This window comes from Elgaria multicarinata, chromosome 1, assembly GCF_023053635.1.
Source record: "Elgaria multicarinata webbii isolate HBS135686 ecotype San Diego chromosome 1, rElgMul1.1.pri, whole genome shotgun sequence".
Taxonomy (NCBI): Eukaryota; Metazoa; Chordata; class Lepidosauria; order Squamata; family Anguidae; genus Elgaria; species Elgaria multicarinata.
Genome location: NC_086171.1, coordinates 21,979,860 through 21,998,861, shown reverse-complemented (window position 1 = coordinate 21,998,861; position 19,002 = coordinate 21,979,860). Strand labels below are relative to the sequence as shown.

Below are 19,002 nucleotides of genomic sequence, written 5' to 3'. Positions count from 1 at the left end.
TAGCAGGGCATGCTGCAGCACTGTTAAACCAAAACCTGGGAAGGACAGGAGAATTCCCTTGCAGAAGGAGGAGGATGTGCATGGTCAGGAGACCATTAGCATTACGCCTGCACTAGCATTACATGAACATTACACCTGCATTGACTTTAGTGGAAAAAAGTACATTGTTTAAATCTTCCCCATTGAAGTCAAGAGATTAAGCAATACTCCATTGTGTCCTATGCTGGAACACGAACCATTTGGAACAATACCTGGAAACCTTGGTTTGTTTTGTGTTCTTAAAAGAAAGAGATGTAAAGCTGAAAGTGCAGATTGCATTTATTCTCTGCATGGATGGTCCTCAGTAAGGTCACGCAAGTATTTAACACAACAGCCAAACAGTTCCTACATTCAAATCACATTCAGGTCAGTGAAATGTTAATTCTCCTATACAAACGAACAAACAAACAGAAATGATAATATTAATAATAACAAACAAAATAAAGACAAGTCAGCAAGAAAAAAAAACTAGTTCTAAGTTAACAATGGCAGAATGCTATCAAGACAACGCCATAGAAACCTCACTGAAGCAGGAGTTAAATTCAGGCCACTTCATAGCAAAGCTGATCACAGACTTTTAAAAATATTGTTCTTTTCTTTCTTTCTTTTTAAACTTTGGGTTTGGGAGTCAGATTTTTTTTTCCAGTGTGATGTGCTAATTCAAAAATGCTAATGCAGAAGCATATGACCCCACCTGGTAGGATAAAATATATTTTAATTCCTCTGAATATTACTGCTGACTGACACCCATTTGCTGGTGATCGGCTTCTGCCTCTTCTTCTTCCACGTCTGCATTATATTCTTCAAACGCATCGTCATCTACATCTGGAAGCCCCAAAAGCTATTTGTGAGAGAAGAAGGAAACCAAGGGTAAATGAAATGTGAAAATGTCAAAACTAGGCAATATCACAGACGTTCAAGAACAAATGGCATAATCTTTGTAGCTTCACAGAAATCTATACCAGGAGGGGGAAATGCTGCTCGGTGGCTTGTACCATAGAGGGACTCTTCACCCATTGGGAGTGAACCTAAGTTAGCGGCATGCTAAGATCCTTGACGAGGAAATGCATCCAATTCCAGCTTTCTAAACTAGTATTCCTGTAGGTCAGGGGTGGGCAACACGCAGCCCTTCAAATATTTTGGACAACAGCTCCCCTCATCCCTCATCAGTTATTTTGGACAACAACTCCCATCATCCCTCACCATTGGCTAAGCTGGCTAGATGGAGCTTGTAAGCCAAAACTTCTGGAGGGCCACAAGATGCCAACCCCTGCTGTAGGATGCTTAAGTTTGCGAACACATTTGTTGCACCCACATTCTGATTCGTTCAGGTCCATCTAAAAATCTTTGCTTTTTTTTTTTTTTTTAAAAAGGTGTGTGTGTGGTGGGGATATGGCTCAGACTTATAAACCTCCTTGATTTCAACAGTAGTTGCTGCTGAAGTTATGGGAAATCTTCAGTGGGAAAATCTGTGATACGGTTGACAGAATTGGGCTAGGATAACACTGAACCATCAGTCCGACTCAAAATAAGGCACATTTATTTATTGGATGTATACGCCACCTTTCTACCAAGGAAATGGCTTACCAATAATAAGAACAAAAGTTTCTCTTCTCTTCTTCCAGGCATTTAATAGCATTTAACAACGCTAAGTTTGCTTTTTAATGGACCCCAGACCTGTTGTTTTTTAAATGGATACTCTTGTTTTTATACTGTTGTTTTTATGTTTCTGATGGTTTTTAAATTTTGTATACTTTTTAATGTTTACTGTTTTAACTTCTGTGAACCGCCCAGAGAGCTTCGGCTGTAGGGCGGTATATAAATGTAATAAATAAATAAACAAAAATAAGTTTAAAATAAACAATAAAGCTGTAGTTAACATAATCATAAAACAAATACATTTTTAAAAACACACACACGTAACAATAAAAACAATAAAAACAGCACCCAATCCAACAGATCAGCTTACATAACACAAGCCTGTGTGAATAAAAATGTCTTTGCTTGCCGGGAGAAGGACAATGAAGAGTAGGGCCAACTTAGCGAGTCTGGGAAGGGCCTTCTAGTTCCACAGCCTGGGGGTATCCACCACGTAGGCCCTTTCTCATATCCCCACCCAAACGTGCCTCTGATGGTGGGGGGACAGGACCCAGAGACGAGCCTGCCCCTAAGATCTGAAACCCTGGACAGCTTGTATGGGAGAAGGCAGTCTTGGAGATAGCCCTGTCTCAAGCTGTTACTTTCCATGGCTGTGTGATCCTGTACAGGGTGCCACTCTGGAAAGCTACCACGGTGACATCCCCATCCAGATGGGCCCTATTCAGAAGACACCTTAAACCACGGCTTTGACTACAGTGAATAAGGCTTTTTGTCTTATTCACTGTGGTTAAAGCCGGGGCTGAAAGTGTCTTCTGTACAGGGCCACTCTCTTCCTGGTTTTAACATTACTGGAACTGCTGGTGCCCAGTGCTGCACCTCTCTACCTGTACCTCTGCTCTCTTGGGACCCAAAGCTGATTCTTTTGCCGCTCCAGCCTACCATAGAGCAGCCACCTCTCTCCTCAAGGTGAGAGTGTGGAGTATTGTGCGGTGGAGGAGAGGTTTAATCCTTACCTTCCACACAAGATCCTGATGGAAAGTCCCCAGTGGGGAGGGAGGATATAAGGGGAGGAAAGAAGATGGAGGAGAAACATGTGTGAGTAAGAGAGAGAGAGAGAGAGAGAAGGGGGAGGAGAGAGAGAGAGGGAAGGAGGGAGAGAGAGGGAAGGGTGGGTTGAGGGGAGAGAGCCAGCCCAGGCTTTGACCACCACTGGCTCAGGCCACATCTACCACCTGCCGGCCACTCCTCAAGCAACCCCCACTGCCACATGTAACAGGGGCAAAAAGATTGGCTATTCCCAGGGCAGAGCAGTGAACATGCTTCTTCTGAAACATAATCAACATTTTTTTCCTGTTTGAGGTGGGTGGGGAGAGCTGTTGCTTCTCCATCCCTTCCAGGGTATCGTAGTATATTATGAAATTCCACAATAGACGCATCCAGAAATAACTCTACCGCAGAGCGTTCGAAAGTCAAACAACACGTAATTCGTCATCTGGCTGGGGAACCATTTTGGTTTCCCTCCTGTCTCAGCTGAGAATCTCCATTTGGGAAATAAACATCCATTTACAGCCATTTAAAAGGGCTTCTGAGAAACCATAACGGAAGCGTGCCATATTCGCTGTCTGGCACGGCAGGCCCAAACCATGGCCACAACCGAGTTGAAGGAAAAACAGGCACTTACAGGTCTGAAAGATTTGAAGACTTTTTCCAGTATCTCGTGGAGTGTCTTTTTACCACAGGAAGAGATGTAGTCCTGAGCCAACTGCAGGAAAGGCAAGCAGTCCTCGCTTTCACTCCAGACGTGCTAAAAGGCAAGCCAAGATGGGCAAAACAGGAGTTAAGTAAAACCACAAAATGGAGAGGACAGGGAGAGATTTTGGAACGGTAAACTTTTTAGGAGGGGCTGCGAGGGGAAGATGCGCAAAAGCTGGGAAACCACTGAACAATTGGTGGTCGGGAGAAAGCGGGTGGGCCCAGAAGAAGGGAACGTGGCCATCTGGGGAATCCCAGAGGGCTGGACTGGGACCCTGGGCTGTTCGGATTTGGCCCAGGGGCCTAAGGCTCACACACCCCTGCAGTAACGTGATCTATGAAGAGGGACAAGGAAAAGCAGGTTAAAACTCAGCAATCCCAGCTCAATGGAGGTCACCGTCCAATGCTCCACCGCCCGGTGGCTATGCACTTGTGTTCAGCTCCTACTTCTGCCATGGTCTCAGAGATGCAACGTGGATGACAGTAAATGCTCAAAAGTGTTGTTGTTGCTTTGGACTTACGTGCGGTAACACACGAAGGGAGAATTTGTGCATCTTCTTCTATGCAGTGCACAAACGAGTGCCCATTCATGCCTCGGTCCTGTCCCACTGTGGCAATCAGATGCCTTGCTGAGCAAACCAGGATATGAATGGGGAGGGGGAGGGGGGGGAACAGCCACCAGAGGCTGGCACTTGCTGAGGGCTCCTGTTAATACCTTCACCACATAATAATAATAATAATGATAGAATAATAATAATAATAATAACAACAACAATAATGATAATAAGTTGTTGTTGTTACTGCTACTACTAGAATATTTCCAGTACTTTGAGTTATACTTGCTTGAAATTCTACTAGGAATAACGTACAATCCTATCACCATGCCCATCCTTTTATCCCCTACACAGTTCTGTTTCAGATGTATGTCACATCTAATGTGTCCAGGACAAGACATAGCTACAATATGGATTTAGCCATGTTTGCCATCTTTCAGAACAAGGAAGCAGGATGTGAATTAATGGAGATGCTTAATTCGGTAGGATTTGCCAGGACAAAGCAGAGCCAGTGAGATGCACTGGACAGAGTGTTGAACTAGGACTGGGAGACTCGGATTCAAATCCCACTTGGTGACCATGAGCAGTCATTATTTTCGGCCTAACATACCTCACAGGGTTGTGTTTGAGGATAAAACAGGAAATGGGGGATGCATGTGCACTAACTGGTACTCTGTAGAAGAAGGGTAGGTTAAAAATGTAATTAATAATAAAGTGTATTATATAGATAATAATAAAGTGTATTACTAATAAAGTATATTATAAAGTATATAGCTAAACAGCTATTCCCCTTGGAAAGAGAGCTCAGGTCTTTCTTTTAATAGCTGTTTGCACCTCACAGAACCCTTCAAAGGACAAGAGCAAAAAAACAAAAACAAATTATAGTGGACAATATAATGGCAAAACAGGATTAATTTTGAGTAAGGTACAGTCAGGTGAATTTGTAGTTGGTGATAATCCCTAACGTTTGGATGACTTGGCATTGCATCCTTTCTGAACAAAGCTCTAGAAGTCATAGAAAAATTTGATGACACGTATTTGGAATGGTATCTGATCTACAGACTGAAATGGAACTAGAAGTACATGAAAGGAGGAGCAGACATTTTCATTACAGATCTCACCTTTCAGAATAAAATAGAAGATTAAAAGGGTTTTTTTTAAAAAAAAAATCTTTGGCTGGCACTGGAATGATAATAAGGGCATTTTGAGAGTCATGTATTCAACCTGGTCCTTTTGTCTGGAGTTGACCTCCTGCATGCAAAACAGGTGCTCTGCTACTGATGGAACTTAGACGGCTGCCTCAGGCAAGGTCAGACTGTTTGTCCATCTAGCTCAACCTCTCCCAGCCTGATGTCCTTCAAATATTTTTGGACTTCAACCCCCATCAGCCCCACCAGCACAGCCAATGGCCAGGAATATTGAGAGTTGACATTGAGAAAGGTCTGGAAACAAAGCCCTATGAAGAGAGACTGAAACAACTGGGCATGTTTAGCCTGGAGAAAATTGAGGGGAGACATGATAGCACTCTTCAAATACTTAAAAGGTTGTCACACAGAGGAGGGCCAGGATCTCTTCTTGAACATCCCAGAGTGCAGGACACGGAATAACGGGCACAAGTTACAGGAAGTCAGATTCCGGCTGGACATCAGGAAAAATGTCCTGACTGTTAGAGCAGTACGACAACAGAACCAGTTACCTAGGGAGGTTCTGGGCTCTCCCACACTAGAGGCATTCAAGAGGCAGCTGGGCAACTATCTCTCAGGTATATTTTAGGGTGGATTCCTGCATTGAGCAGGGGGTTGGACTCAATGGCCTTGTAGGCCCCTTCCAACTCTACCATTCTATGAAGGCTGATCTATCCAGTAGTGTCTGCTCTCACTTGCAACAGCTCTCCAAGCAGAGAAGGGTCTTTGGACATCAACCTGATCCATTTAGCTGAAGATGCCATAGATTGAACCTGGGACATCCTGCATGCAAAGCAGGTGCTCTGCCACTGAGCTGCACCCCCTCCCATTTAGTGACAGGGTGGGTGGGTTCCAGGACTACTGAAGACTAAAGCTGATTAGAAAACAGCAGTTAAGTTAGAGGTGGTCACCCATAAGACAGAAGTAGTGGTGGGACAACACAGGAGAGTCAAGAGAGGAAGATGACGACATCTGGAACCCCTGAGAAATTCCCCGAATGAGGCAGGCGATGGCCTGATAAAAGCCTCACCTGGAAGCATCCCACATTTTATAGGTTTTCCAGGATGCGGTCAAGTGACATCAACAAGCTCTGCAGCATTCACAAAATGGGCCACCACATCAAAAATTATACTCGGTGGTGGCTTCAGCCCATAACCAGTGTGAAGATCTGGCTTCATGTATTGCTTTGGATTTCCTACTGACAACTTCAGATGCAACTGAGCTCCTCGAGCTTTGTAACAGGATGCTAAAGTTTTGCTTAGTTGGTCCAGACCCGAAACCCGCTTCACACTCCCAACCTGCAACATCGGACCCAGTTTCACAATTTTCTCTGTGCCCAACATAACTGCCACAGATTTGCCACGACCCATCTGGACTGATCTCGTGACCCACTTTTGGAGACCACTGGCTTAGAGCATTTGAGGTCGCTTGAAAAAATGCCCCCTCTCTGCATCAGGGCTAGGAGTCCTCCATGCAAAAAAGACTGCATGTTTCCCCCCCAAAGTAGGCAGATCTAAAGGGGATTAATTCCAAAGTCATTTCTGAAAGGGTTGTTACATAAGCACATTTGTAATGAGATTCCTCATGATAAAAGCACAAAAACATATAGGTATAAATAGCCACTTCTTTCTTAGAGGCAATGTGCTCTCTCTTCTGCATTACCAGTGTCAGCGTAATGGGCCCGTTGATACAATCAGCCGAAGAATCAAGAAGTAAAGCTTTTTGAGAATGGCACCATCTCAGGCTGCAGACTGGGGGATGCATGTCTGAATGTGCCACCATGAAAAATACCATGACAGAGCTAACACTCTCCCTAACCTGCTATTTTGCGATCTTCAGAGGTTTTCTTTTCCCCCAAAGCACCCGCCCCCCGCAATTTAGCCTGAAGTAGTACAGTCCAGAAAAAGCTTTATTGCAGAAAAAGCTTTAACCAATTCTGCCGATTGAATGAACCAGCCCTAGGAAGGAAAGCAAGTAATTATGTGGGAAGCTAAGCCAAAAATCTCAAGAGCTTGTTTCAAACAATTTCAAGCTATCAAATGTGACATGTCGGTAACCCCAGACTTCAGTGCCAGGGCATCTGGACATAGATCTTGGCTTTGAAGATTTCAAACCAGGACAAATCAGATTATGGCTCAGTTCAGACAACATGTTTCTCAACAGTGGTTTTAGAACTCCACAGTGGAGTTTTTACACCACTGTTGAGAAATGTGTTGTCTGGAGGGAAAATGCCATGCAACAGTGGAGGGTTTTTTTTGGGAAAACACTCCATGCAGAACATCCATGCTGTGCAGAGGAGAGTTCCTGCACAAATGTTGTGTTGCGTGGTGGACTCTCTGGAGTTTTCCGTTGTGTTGAGTTGGTTTTTCCCACTGGCTACAGAGTTCCCTGGCAAGAGCGGCGAAAGGAGTGAGTGCTGCTCTAGGAGAGCCACTGGGATTGCTTTTTTGCAGCAATGGCTGATGGGATACCATCAGGAGGTCAGGAGTGAGAGGGCAGAGCTGTCAATCAAACATCACGATGGATTTTGCTCAACTCCATGGAAGCCTACAGTCACACAACGTTGGAGTTAAAACATGCTGTTTGGGGAGTACCCCCTAAAAACTCAACCGTTGAGTGGAGTTACACTGCATTGACTAACTTCTTGTCTGAACTGAGCCTGCCTCTCTTCCTGTAAAGACATGGAGTAGTGCCTGGGAAGTGCAAGAAGACTGATTCTTAGTCAGGTGAAGAGGAATTTTTCATCTTTTCATAAGGAAAAATTGGTGTTTAAATTATTTTATTCATACATTATTTTGAATATGAAAACATCTCAGTTAACCAGCTAGAACAGCCTTCCCCAACATCCCCCCCCCCGTCCAACATGCTCTGGACTACAACCCCCAGCATTCCTGGCCATTAACCATCCTGACAGGGACTGATGGGAGTTGAAGTCCGAAACAACTGGAGGGCACCACCAGGTTATGGAACACTGGGCCAGAATGTAGAAGTAAAACCCATTTCAAGTCTTGGGCAAATTCCCAACTTGTACAGAAACAATATTAGACAAGAATTACGTGAAAGCACATCAGTGACACACAAGAACATACATATTGACATATTTAGCCCAATACACAAAGTAATCACTAAAACACTATAAAAACAAGTCCAAAAATCAAAACAAAAAACACCCCTGCCCAACCTCCTAGATTAGCAGATGAACAAGAACCACTAAGGCCTAGCTCATACAGACTTTGTGTTGTCTCCCAACCATGGTTTGGTGACCCAGATCACCTCGGGGGATTCATGCATTCCACCCCTTCACTTCCCGAGTTTTCCTTCTCATTTTTGGAGCCAAGCATCCTTATATATTTGCAATTGGGTTTTTGCTAGCTATGGTTAGATCCAATGCACCATGCTTAAAAGCACTGATGTGGGTTGGAAAAATTTCCCAAATGGAATTTTTTCCCAGTGTTTTATTTTTCTGCAGATTTGCCCCCTCCATTTTATAAGTTTATCAGTAACAATGAATGGGCGTTGATTGCAAATACAATATAGGGAATCCTGGCAGTTTCAAAGTTGTAAATGAGTGCTTATCTGCATGTTGTGCACAGTTCTTTGGGTTGCTAAAATGTATTAATATGTCAACAGTTTTCAGTACATTTCTTTCTTCTTCTAGTATTTAAACAATATAAGGGAAGTACATGCCATTGTCTTAATTTTTTTTACAAGTATTCCAATGAATATTTCCACATAATATCACATTTAGATCATATTGAGTATGCTTTGATTTTTCTCTCTTCGCAAATATTTCAGATCAATTACTTGTGGTGCACTGGGACAAAAAATGACATGGGATACATTTTAAAGTGTTTACTACATACAAGTAAAATAAACATGCTCTAGGGCATCAGAAAGTTGCAACAGAAAATAGCGAACTGAAATTTTTCCCAAATTACTCTAATTTGCATTGGGGTGGGGGGAATCAGTTTGCATCAAAAACATGTCTGATTCCCCAGAGCAGTGGTAGAAAAAAGGTAGATGTCCAGATGTTTGGGACTTCAACTCCTAGAAGCCCCCCTACTAGCATGGCCAATGGTCAGGAATGGTGAGAGCTGAAATCCAAGACATTTGGAGGTGTACTTTTCTGGAAGACCCATATCACTGCTTAGAAGTCAGTTTGCAAAAGGTCAATAAAATTGGATCATAAGAATGTTAGTGTAGATGTAATGTTGAAACACGGTGAAGAAAATGAAAGCGAGGGAAAATTTACACACCGGGGGGGGGGGGGGGAGGCTGGAAGAGGAGGGAACTGGCAGAATGCGACATCCCATCCATTGCTCTTGATTTTCTAACCACGCTGAGGCAATCCGCAGAATCACATCTGCACTGAGCCATTTCAGAAACAGATTTTTATGGTACATCACTTTGGGCACTCATTAGGCAGTATCCAATGGTGTCATTCTGCAAACTTAAATAGTTCAAGTGGAGCTCCGCCAACTCTTTCCACTGAGCAAGCAGCTGCGCAAGCATAATTTTAGTTGGATTCTCCTCCTGTGCATAGTTTGGAACCCAATTCCCATGAGCACAATGTCATTTGCACTAGTGGAATGACAGCAGGATATCGGCCATTGTGGAGGGGCAATCCCAAAATACTTGACCAAATCCAACAGGGTGCCTGCCGATTCTTTTCTGTTCTCTCGATTCCATTCTGCAAGTGGTGGGTTCTGCCAATTCCATTGGACTAGTGGTACCCCACCCCACTTATACAAGGGAGATCTAGCGCTTCCTAGAGGAAGTTCTGAAATGAGCAAGAAGGTTTTCACATTCAAAAAATGAGCCCCATTGGATTCTGCCCCAACTAAATAAATAATATAGTCTGTGCAACATTGAAACTCAGCCTGTGGATTATATTACAAATGTCTAGGGGAATTTAAAGGACTTCAGCTAGTCTGCCAGCTAACACCCAGTAGCCACTTCTGGCTTGGGAGCCAATATCCAAAATCCAGGCATTCAATGATCAGAGGCTGTCTTGCATAAAAAAGCACCAATTTAATTCCAGAGAAACCTTCAGCCTAATTCAGCAAAGCCTGCCGTTAGCATTATGTAATACAGAGAAACCTTTTTTGGGGGTGGGGTGGGGGTCTAGAATAGGTGGAGAGAATTACCTTGCAATTCAGAGAGACCACATTGCATCTACGTATAATCCCCAGGCTCCACAAGAAAGGAAACAATGAAATACTTCATGGAATAGCATCGGAATTCATGGACTTCATGGAATAGCATCGGGGTCCTTGATAGAAGATACTTAGAACTGGTGTTGCTTTTTCTGAGTGGTTTACATAACTAACTCAGTAATCTTCTGCTGTGTCCTTTTGGGCCTAGTGCTGTTCTGCAGGAGACCAGGTTAGGATACTTCTCTAATACAAATTAAAGCAGCCTTTCCCAAGCTGGTGCCCTCCAGAGGCATGGCTATTGGGGGGCACTGGCTTGAGGAAGGCTAGATTAGAGTCTAAAAGTGCTCACTATGTGCCTCTAACTACAGGTGCACAAAAGATAATGTTCAGTAGGTGCTCTTAGATCTCCTGTGTGTCTCATTAGCACCTGCTTTACAAGCAGACAGGCATTCAACAACTGGACCTTTTCCCTGCAAGAAGGGGGCAGTTATCCAAACAGCTTCACCAGCTTGATTTTGGCTGTTACTGTAAGTGTTAAAGATGCAGGAGCTCTGCCAGAGAACACCGCTGGCCACCCAAGTCATAAGAGCAGATGCACCTGCCATAATTTCCCCTTGCATGAGCTTCAGGAGCCCTATTATATACTGAATCGGACAGCCCCAGCTGCACTTTGAAGTATTTTCCGATCCGCACAGCCTGCTGTACATCCAACCCTAAGCTCTCTGGCTCTTTTATCTCCAGAGGGAATGTGTATGAGAGATTTTGGCTTCATTCACAGCCAATTCGCAAAGGACAAAGGTAGATCCAACTTTGCCCCGGGTCATATTAGAAAGATTTAACAGTACACGCTACAGGAGACCGTTTTTGTGAACAGAATCACCGAAACTGAGCAAAACTGCAACAGATGAAGGAGCAAACAAGACTGACATGTTTGGAAGAAGAAGAAGAAAAAACTTCAGCCTTTTGGAGAATATTTGTGTGCTCTGCAAGATACAATGGCTACCGGGGTGGTGTAATGGTTAACCTGGTGCCATCCGGATGTGCTGGATTACAACCCCCACCATCCCCAGTATAACACATCTGAGGGGGGTGTTACCAGGTTGGAGAAGGATGGACTAGAGTGTTGAAGAGGACTGGAAAGACCCAAGATTCAAATCCCTGCTCAGCCACGATGCTCACTGGGTGACCTGTGGCCAGTCATACTCCTTCAATCAGATCCACTTCACCGGTCAGCTGAAGTTATTTGTATTTGTTTGTGTATTTATTACATCCTCTTGCCTTTTCTGCAAGGAGTTCAAAGCAGCATACATGGCTGTGACAACAAAATGGGGACGGCAGCAAGACAGCCATGTATGCTGCTTTGAACTCCTTGCAGAAAAGGCAAGAGGATGTAATAAATACACAAACAAATACAAATAACTTCAGCTGACCTAAGATGGAATTTGAAAAACAACAATGGTGGATGCCCATTTTTGGTATATACATTTTTCTTAAAACAACACCAGGACAGTTCCCTGGTAGTTTAGAGACTGCTTCTCAACTGGTTTTGTACTTCTGAGCACTTTTATCAGATTACTTCCTTCTCTTAAGCCCACCTACCCAATATGATAATGTCGCTACTTTCATTGCTCCTATTTTGTGAAGTATGTGTTTGAGGCTAGTCATTCTGCAGAGCTACAGTCAAGAAAATATCATACAAATACTACATGAAATTGACACTTGCAGACTTCTTACTAGGACTGCTATCACTCAGCCTCCCATAGTTCATTAAAAAAAAACCTGCTAGCTAAAGATAGTACATGGACATCTCAAATCAGTTTCAGATGTATTTATTTTGTACTCACAAGGAAGTCTCTCTGTATCCACACCATTATAAAAATGATATGCTCAGGACAGGCACAAGTACGCCCATGTTTAAGCTGGGAAAGTTAATAATACAGGGTTTTATCAACTCTATAAATATTGAATACCATTCAGCTCTTATAACTGCCAGCTTCCTGTATAACTTAATGTGATTTCATGTGTCATATACATTGTCAACGACATGCTGACTGAATTTGAGGCAGACTCTAGATACCACTGCTATGTTTTACATGGTCACATGATCTTATATGTGGTAGACTAAAACCTGTTGTCTGCCCATCACTTAACTATCTGTAAGCTCACATTGTCAGAGTCTCTGTGATGTCACCTGGAAAACTCACAAACATTCTAAATAATGAGAAACCTTAAAAAAGAAAAGGTGGATTTTTTTCAGCAACCATATATTTGTTCCCTGCTGTAATGTAAAGTATTTTGGGCTGGCTTGGTCTTGAATGGGCAAATAAAGACCTGCTCCTGGTGGAGGTGAAAACTGCTAGAACTGCTTTGTTGATATGGATTCACAGAGTTGCCTTCCCTTTTTGGATTCTCCTTGGGTGGGTGCGGTTATGGGGACTGTCATGATGAGCACCTGCACTTCAACATTTACCACTACACTACTGGTTGCCAGCCTCACCCACCTCAAGTTTTTGTGCTAGTTTGTTTCATCTGAGATAGGGTGATGTTAAAGGTAAAAGCAGAGGAGCACATAGGCAGATGAATCGACAGGCAGAGCACCAGGTGAGACAACAGCGCTAAGTATGTGTAACTGTGTTAGTTTTACCCTACCCTGTGCCTGTTTACCCTACCCTGTGCCTGTTTGCATTTTCTTCCCCTCCTTATTGTTTTACCATGATTTAATTAGAATGTAAGCCTAAGCGGCAGGGTCTTGCTACTTACTGTTTTACTGTTTTACTCTGTACAGCACCATGTACATTGATGGTGCTATATAAATAAATAATAATAATAATAATAACATACTACTGCTTCCCTGATTGTGAACTCCTCAGGGTAGAGGCCTGTCCCCTTATACTCTGTAAAGCACCACATGTACTGATGGCACCATAAAAATAAATAACTAAGGGCAAAGTCCAACACATGTCTAGACTGAAAAAAGTCCTACAACTCCCAGCATGCCCCAGCTAGCCAACGGCTGAGGAATGCTGGGAGTTGCTGGAGTCTCATCTGGTGCCCTAAATCAATAAATTAACACTGGAAAGTATGGCAGTGTAACTTTATGAGACACCTTAAAAAAGAAAAGGTGATCAACCAGCTCTTGAAAGAAAGATAACAACAGGGAAAATACGGGACTGCAAAGGGTTGGGATGAGGAACAACAGGATTCTAAATGTGAAGAAATGGGGTTGAGAAAGGGGCTAATATGGAAACGGCCTCAGCTGTGAGCCACTGGCCACATTCGGACATCCATAGCTTCATAAAGCCATAGTTTATGAAACTGTGGCCAAAAGCTCTATCCAGTCCCCTCCTTCTAACCATTGCATGCAGTCTTCAACACAGAAATCCTGGCTTGCATCCAAACCAGGGAACTCCGGCTTCAAGTAATTTAACGGGCCAGCATAATAAATCCAGAATTTGCTCCTACCTGGTTTGTGAAGCAATGTGACACCAGAAATAAAGAACTCTGCATTAATGCAAGCCAGGATCTCCCCACGGAAGCTGGTGTGCAAGGAGGGAAGGAGGAGAGCAGGATCATGCCGCTCGTCCACAGCTTTATAAGCCATTATCTCCAGTGCGAAGGTAATAAGTGATGAACTTGCAAGTGTGAATCAGCTCTAAGTTGCTGCATGGATGGAATGTTTAAGGAGTGTTTGGGACATATGTGGAACCATTCACAGCACTAGGAAGAGCTCTGCTTGACTTCCACATGTAAAAGAGGCCAAGGCTCAATGTGCAGCACGTGCTTTGCTAGCAGAAGGTTCCAGGTTCAATCCCCAGTGTCTTCAGGTGGGGCTAAGAAAAAATCCTACCTGATACCCAGAGAGTTGCTGCCAGTGTTGACAGTACTGGGTAAATAGATCAATGGTTTGACTCAGGATCAAGCAGTTTCCTATATCACTAAAAACATAGTGATGTGAATCAGCACTAAGATACACTTTCAAATCCATATCTTTTAAGAAGCAATGCACGAAGCAGCCCTTACATTAAAATAATCAACTGCTGAGTGTAAGGTTGGATTTTTTTGTTTTGCTTTCAGTCCCGCTGCCATAAAACCAATGTGCAAAGCTTTTTTTTCTCCCCTCCAACAGTTTTTTTAAATAAAAAATAGCAATAACTATAGACTGTAAAGCAGAGCTAGGAACCTGGTGCCCTTCAGGTGTTTTGTACTACAACAGCCACAAGCCTCAGCCAGCATTGCCAATAGTTAGGGATTTGGGGAACTGTAGACCAAAACCTTTGGCGGGCAACAGGTTCCCTACATAGTGTAGAAAATAGACAGGCTTTGTGTTGACTTCTTTGGTCCTGCCAAAAGTTGCTAGACCCCACCACTGCACCCCCCCACCCCCCAAAAAACCTGCTGGGTTCTCATCCCATTCCCAAGCTCCATTAAGGTCTGCAATGAGCTGCATCTCTTCATAGCCAAAGGTCTATACATTGGCCCCTCCCAGATATCACAATTTTTTTTTACTTCAAGCATTGGCAAACCTTGCTGAGCGTGAAGTTCCGGTAATCAATTGACTAATTTCCATTAAACAGATTCACATTTTCAAAACTTCAACTAAACTTTACGAAGCCTAGCCCATTTAATACAACTATACATTATGATGGAATTTTGTACATTTTGTACTTGCTCTTGGCTATTGCCCTGGTGTCATTGAAAATACTGTCCCAGGATATATTTTTTTTAATTAAACTTTATTACCTAATTCCATATATGAGTACCTTCTCTCCTTGGGGATTAAAAGAGGTCTAAAAACTAGGCTAGGATAATTGGCAAGGCCTCAACCTACACTAAAAAACAAAGGGCAAGAAGTGGGAAGAATCTTCCATCGGTTTCTCCCCCCACCCACCCCCACCAGAGTTACAAGAACTGTACTGCTTATTGTTTGCACAGATATTGCAATATTTTATTTTACAGGAATTCCCTCTTTAATATATTACTTATCTCAGGATGGCATACCTGAGATTATTCTATCTGATCCTCACAGCAACTCTTTTGAGGTACATTGGGCTCATAGATACAAAATTCTCCCCAAAACACACAGCGAGCTTCACGGGTGGATGAGATTGAAACACAGGGCCATAGCTCAGCAGTAGAGCACATGTTTTGCATGCAGAAGGTCTCAGGTTTGATCTCCGGCATCTCCAGGTAGGGCAGTAAAAACTCCTGCCTGAAATCCCAGACAGCTGCTGCCAGTCAATGTTGACAATACTGGGCCAGATGGACCAGTGGTCAGTATAAGGCAGCTCCCTATGTTTCTAACCGATAACCTCCCCACCCTGGCCCAGGTCCAAAACTCTTATCCATTACACCAGGGGTAGGGAGACTGTAGTCCACCTGGTGTTGTTGGACTCCATCCTCCATCAGCCCCAGCCAGTATGGCCAGTGGTGATGGGAATTGTCAGTCCCACCCAGCATTATCCCACACTGGTTCTCTGATTCTCGAGCTCTTTGAATTCATTATTTTGGCTTCTTCAGTAAAGGCGCTTTCCAAGATCAGCTCCTTAGTGAACAACTAGAAGTTGAAGGAAGCAGCATAGTAAGAGCTACTGTGGTGTAGCTGTCAGAGTGTCAGCCCAGAGCTGGGGAGATTCAGGTTCAAATCCCTACTTGGTCAGGTACCTCAGCAGGTGACTTTGGACCACTCACTGTCTGTCAGTTGTTGCAAGGATAAAAATGGGCAGTTGACCATATACACACTGCCTTGGGCTCCAAAGAGAAAAGGCGGGATATAAATCTAATTTATGAATAAATAAAAAGGAAGTGTTACATGGTGCAGGATTTATTGTCATGGGTATGTGTGCTCATTCCCCACATGGAAATGCATTTTAGATAGCAAGACTTTTACAGTGAAATTGAGGTGGCAGCCCATGACAGGCCCATATCCAATAAATCCCTTAAATACAATACATAGTTTTTAGATCTTTGCGTTCTTTAATGTGCTGTAATTTGAATTGTCATAGGAAGTGGGGGGGGAAGGGTCAAATTTGATCAAAGGCATAAGCTGGGCCCTTGATGCAAGGGTCTGTGTGCTCTACAGGTATTGAACTTACAAAGCCTACAAGACCATTTAGATTCCGAGCGGCCCCTTTTTATCTTTAAATTGATATTTTGTACAAGTTGTCCGATTTGGAAATGAGAGAGAAACCTATCGCTATAATTATTACCAGGGGTTGGACTTGCTACTTCAGCAGGCCAGAATGTATGGGCAAATGCTGACTGTTGCTGCTGCTGGCAAAAGCGTAAGAAGCCAACACCTGCTGGGTTACGCATAGCCAAGAGGCAAAGAGGGCAGTGGAAAGGGTGACCCCCAATCCCCAAATGACTAGGCCAACTAAGGTCACAAATTTAACATATTCGTTTCAGGCCAGCCCCTGAGGGAGCTAAATAGGACACACAGAGGACCGTGCTGCACGGGGTAAATTATCATACTGATTCCATTTTATCCATACGCATTCTCCATTTACTGAGACAGCCAGAAAAGCTCACCTTCAACTCAGGAACGGAGTGGGTGAGGTGATCGGGTGAGGTGATCGTGATTCATTTAAGACACTCAAGCCATTAACAAAACTGGTGGAGGAAGGGAGGGGGCAGCATAAACTCCACTCCCCCCTCCCCCACCAACCATTTCGTACCTGCATTCTCAGAAAGATAAGCAGCTTCTAGAAAGCTTTGAACATCTTTCCTCTACCTGTGGGCTCTTGATCTCAGACTATCCTCATCCCACTTACTCCTTTTCCTATCGTATTTTCCCCCCTGGAGGCCGGCATACCAGCAAGCACAGAAAACAGACTCCATTTTGCAGTTTTGGTGATTATTGGCAAATTTTTGCACCCAGCAACAGAGATAATAGGATATGCATTCTCCTCGTCCTTCCCTGCCTACAACACCCCCCCCCAAACACTTGCATCTTCTGTTCTTGACTGTTTTGTTATAAGAAGTGACCCCTCCCCCTCCATCCTTGCTCCTTTCCCCTGGAAGCTCAGGCCTGCAAAGAGATGGGAGAGCGAAGGCTGCAGTCCCACCCGCTCCGCTTCCCAGGTAAATACAAGGCAACAACAACAAGCACCCTCCATCTGGCTCCTGAAAACCATACAAAACAAGGCCTAGTGTTTCCTGGGCAGTGGGGTGGGAGAAGGAGGATGGCCTCCTGCTCAACATTTTCAAAACAAAAGAGGGCCTGAAGCAGTCACTCTGCTCTCTGAAGCTCCAGGGCTCTCAAAGAAGGGGACAGCCATCAAAGCCCAAGGTGAACAACATGGGATTCATTAAATCTGCTGGTTTTACTGCCTGCCTGGGGCTGCCAAAGCATGTTTTTTTTCAGATGCTGCATTTGACTTGGTGGGTCACATGTTGTGCAGGCCAGTCAGTACCTACAGCTCCCAAAGGTCTGAAAAGAGAACTACCCCTCAAGCCTAGCTGGATGTGCTGCCTCCTGCTATAGAAAGCCTTCTGCCTGAATTCTCCTTGTCCTAACCGCAGTTGAGATTACACGCAAGGGAGGGCAAGACCCTCTGCACAAGCTCAGAGGCACTCTGTTACATTACATGTTGCAGAGCTCAAGTGAGGCCCTGATGAAGGCCATAAAAGATGTGCCTTAAGACAGACAACATCCCTCAGGCAAATTAATTCCAGATGTTGCTGGTGTGGGGAAAGCAGGGTGGGGTGTGTTTGTGTGTGTAATCAATCAGTCTCAGGCAAATGGTTATTGTTAAACTGGCCACGGTGAATGCAACACACACACAGTTGACAATTTAACCTTCCACCCCCACCCCCCACAAGGCAGGAGATATCTTATGGAAGGAGGAAGGATGGCTTGCCAAACCTATAAAAAACGAGCCATAGGAAAGGAGCTGCAAGAGGGAAGGGATGAGAAGGCCAAGGCGCCCCTTCTCCACATCAAGAGAAGGTTCTCCTCCTCCTCCTCCCCGCCCCCAAAAGACGGGGAGGGAGACTGTCCCCTCCATTTCCCCACCACAGTGATCTCTAAAGGAAAGCAGCACTGGGAGGTGATGGGATAAATTGAAAGCAGCCAAGAGCCTCTCTCTGATCATTGCCCCAAACGGCGGGGTCTCCCCCGCCGGCGCCCGTTTACTCACAAAATTGTCCCCGCAGCCGTTGTCAGGACAGAGAACGTAAAAGGAAACGCCTGGGTCGGCGTAGAAATCCATCCTCCTCTCCGTCTCCTCGGTGGCGATGAGCTCGAAGGGGGTGTTGGAGCACCATTTATCCGCAACGTCAGCCAGCTGCTGGAAATCCATCCTCTTCTGCCCTGGCGGCTGCCTTCAGCCTCCGCCCGCCCGCCTCCGCCTCCGCCTCCTCTCCAATATGTGACTATATCCGATTCCGCGCCCCTCTTCCCCCCTCTAGGAAAGCGGGCAGTCGGCCCTTCTGGCAAGGGGAAAGAAAGGGGTTAATTGGGGGCTGCTCCAGGCGCCCCAGTGGCACCTTGGGCTGCTCCCTGGCTTAGCATTACTTGGCGACTTCCCTGTATTGTTTACATGCTGGGTGGACACGGCTGGCGTTCTCGTTCTCTCCCTCCTCCTGCCGCCGCCGTTCCTTGTTCAGCAACCGCCTGACATTGGTTCAGCGCGGCTGCGTTGTCTTGTGTATGGGTCACTCGGCGGGTGTGAGTAAAAGCTGGATTTTGCCGGATCCTACTGGATTCTAGGCGATCCA

The 19,002-nt window shown here is 44.6% G+C and overlaps 1 protein-coding gene across 1 annotated transcript; it reads right to left on the bottom strand.

The window, feature by feature from the left end:
- Window positions 1–300: 300 nt before the first annotated feature.
- Window positions 301–18,625, bottom strand: MTURN (maturin, neural progenitor differentiation regulator homolog). Its single transcript, XM_063124473.1, has 3 exons — window positions 18,423–18,625; window positions 3,320–3,442; window positions 301–880 (listed from the first exon to the last, which is right to left on the bottom strand). The coding sequence occupies exons 1-3, from the start codon at window positions 18,582–18,584 to the stop codon at window positions 770–772; spliced, it is 396 nt and encodes a 131-aa protein (XP_062980543.1). The 5' UTR covers window positions 18,585–18,625; the 3' UTR covers window positions 301–769.
- Between the last annotated feature and the right edge of the window lie 377 nt (window positions 18,626–19,002).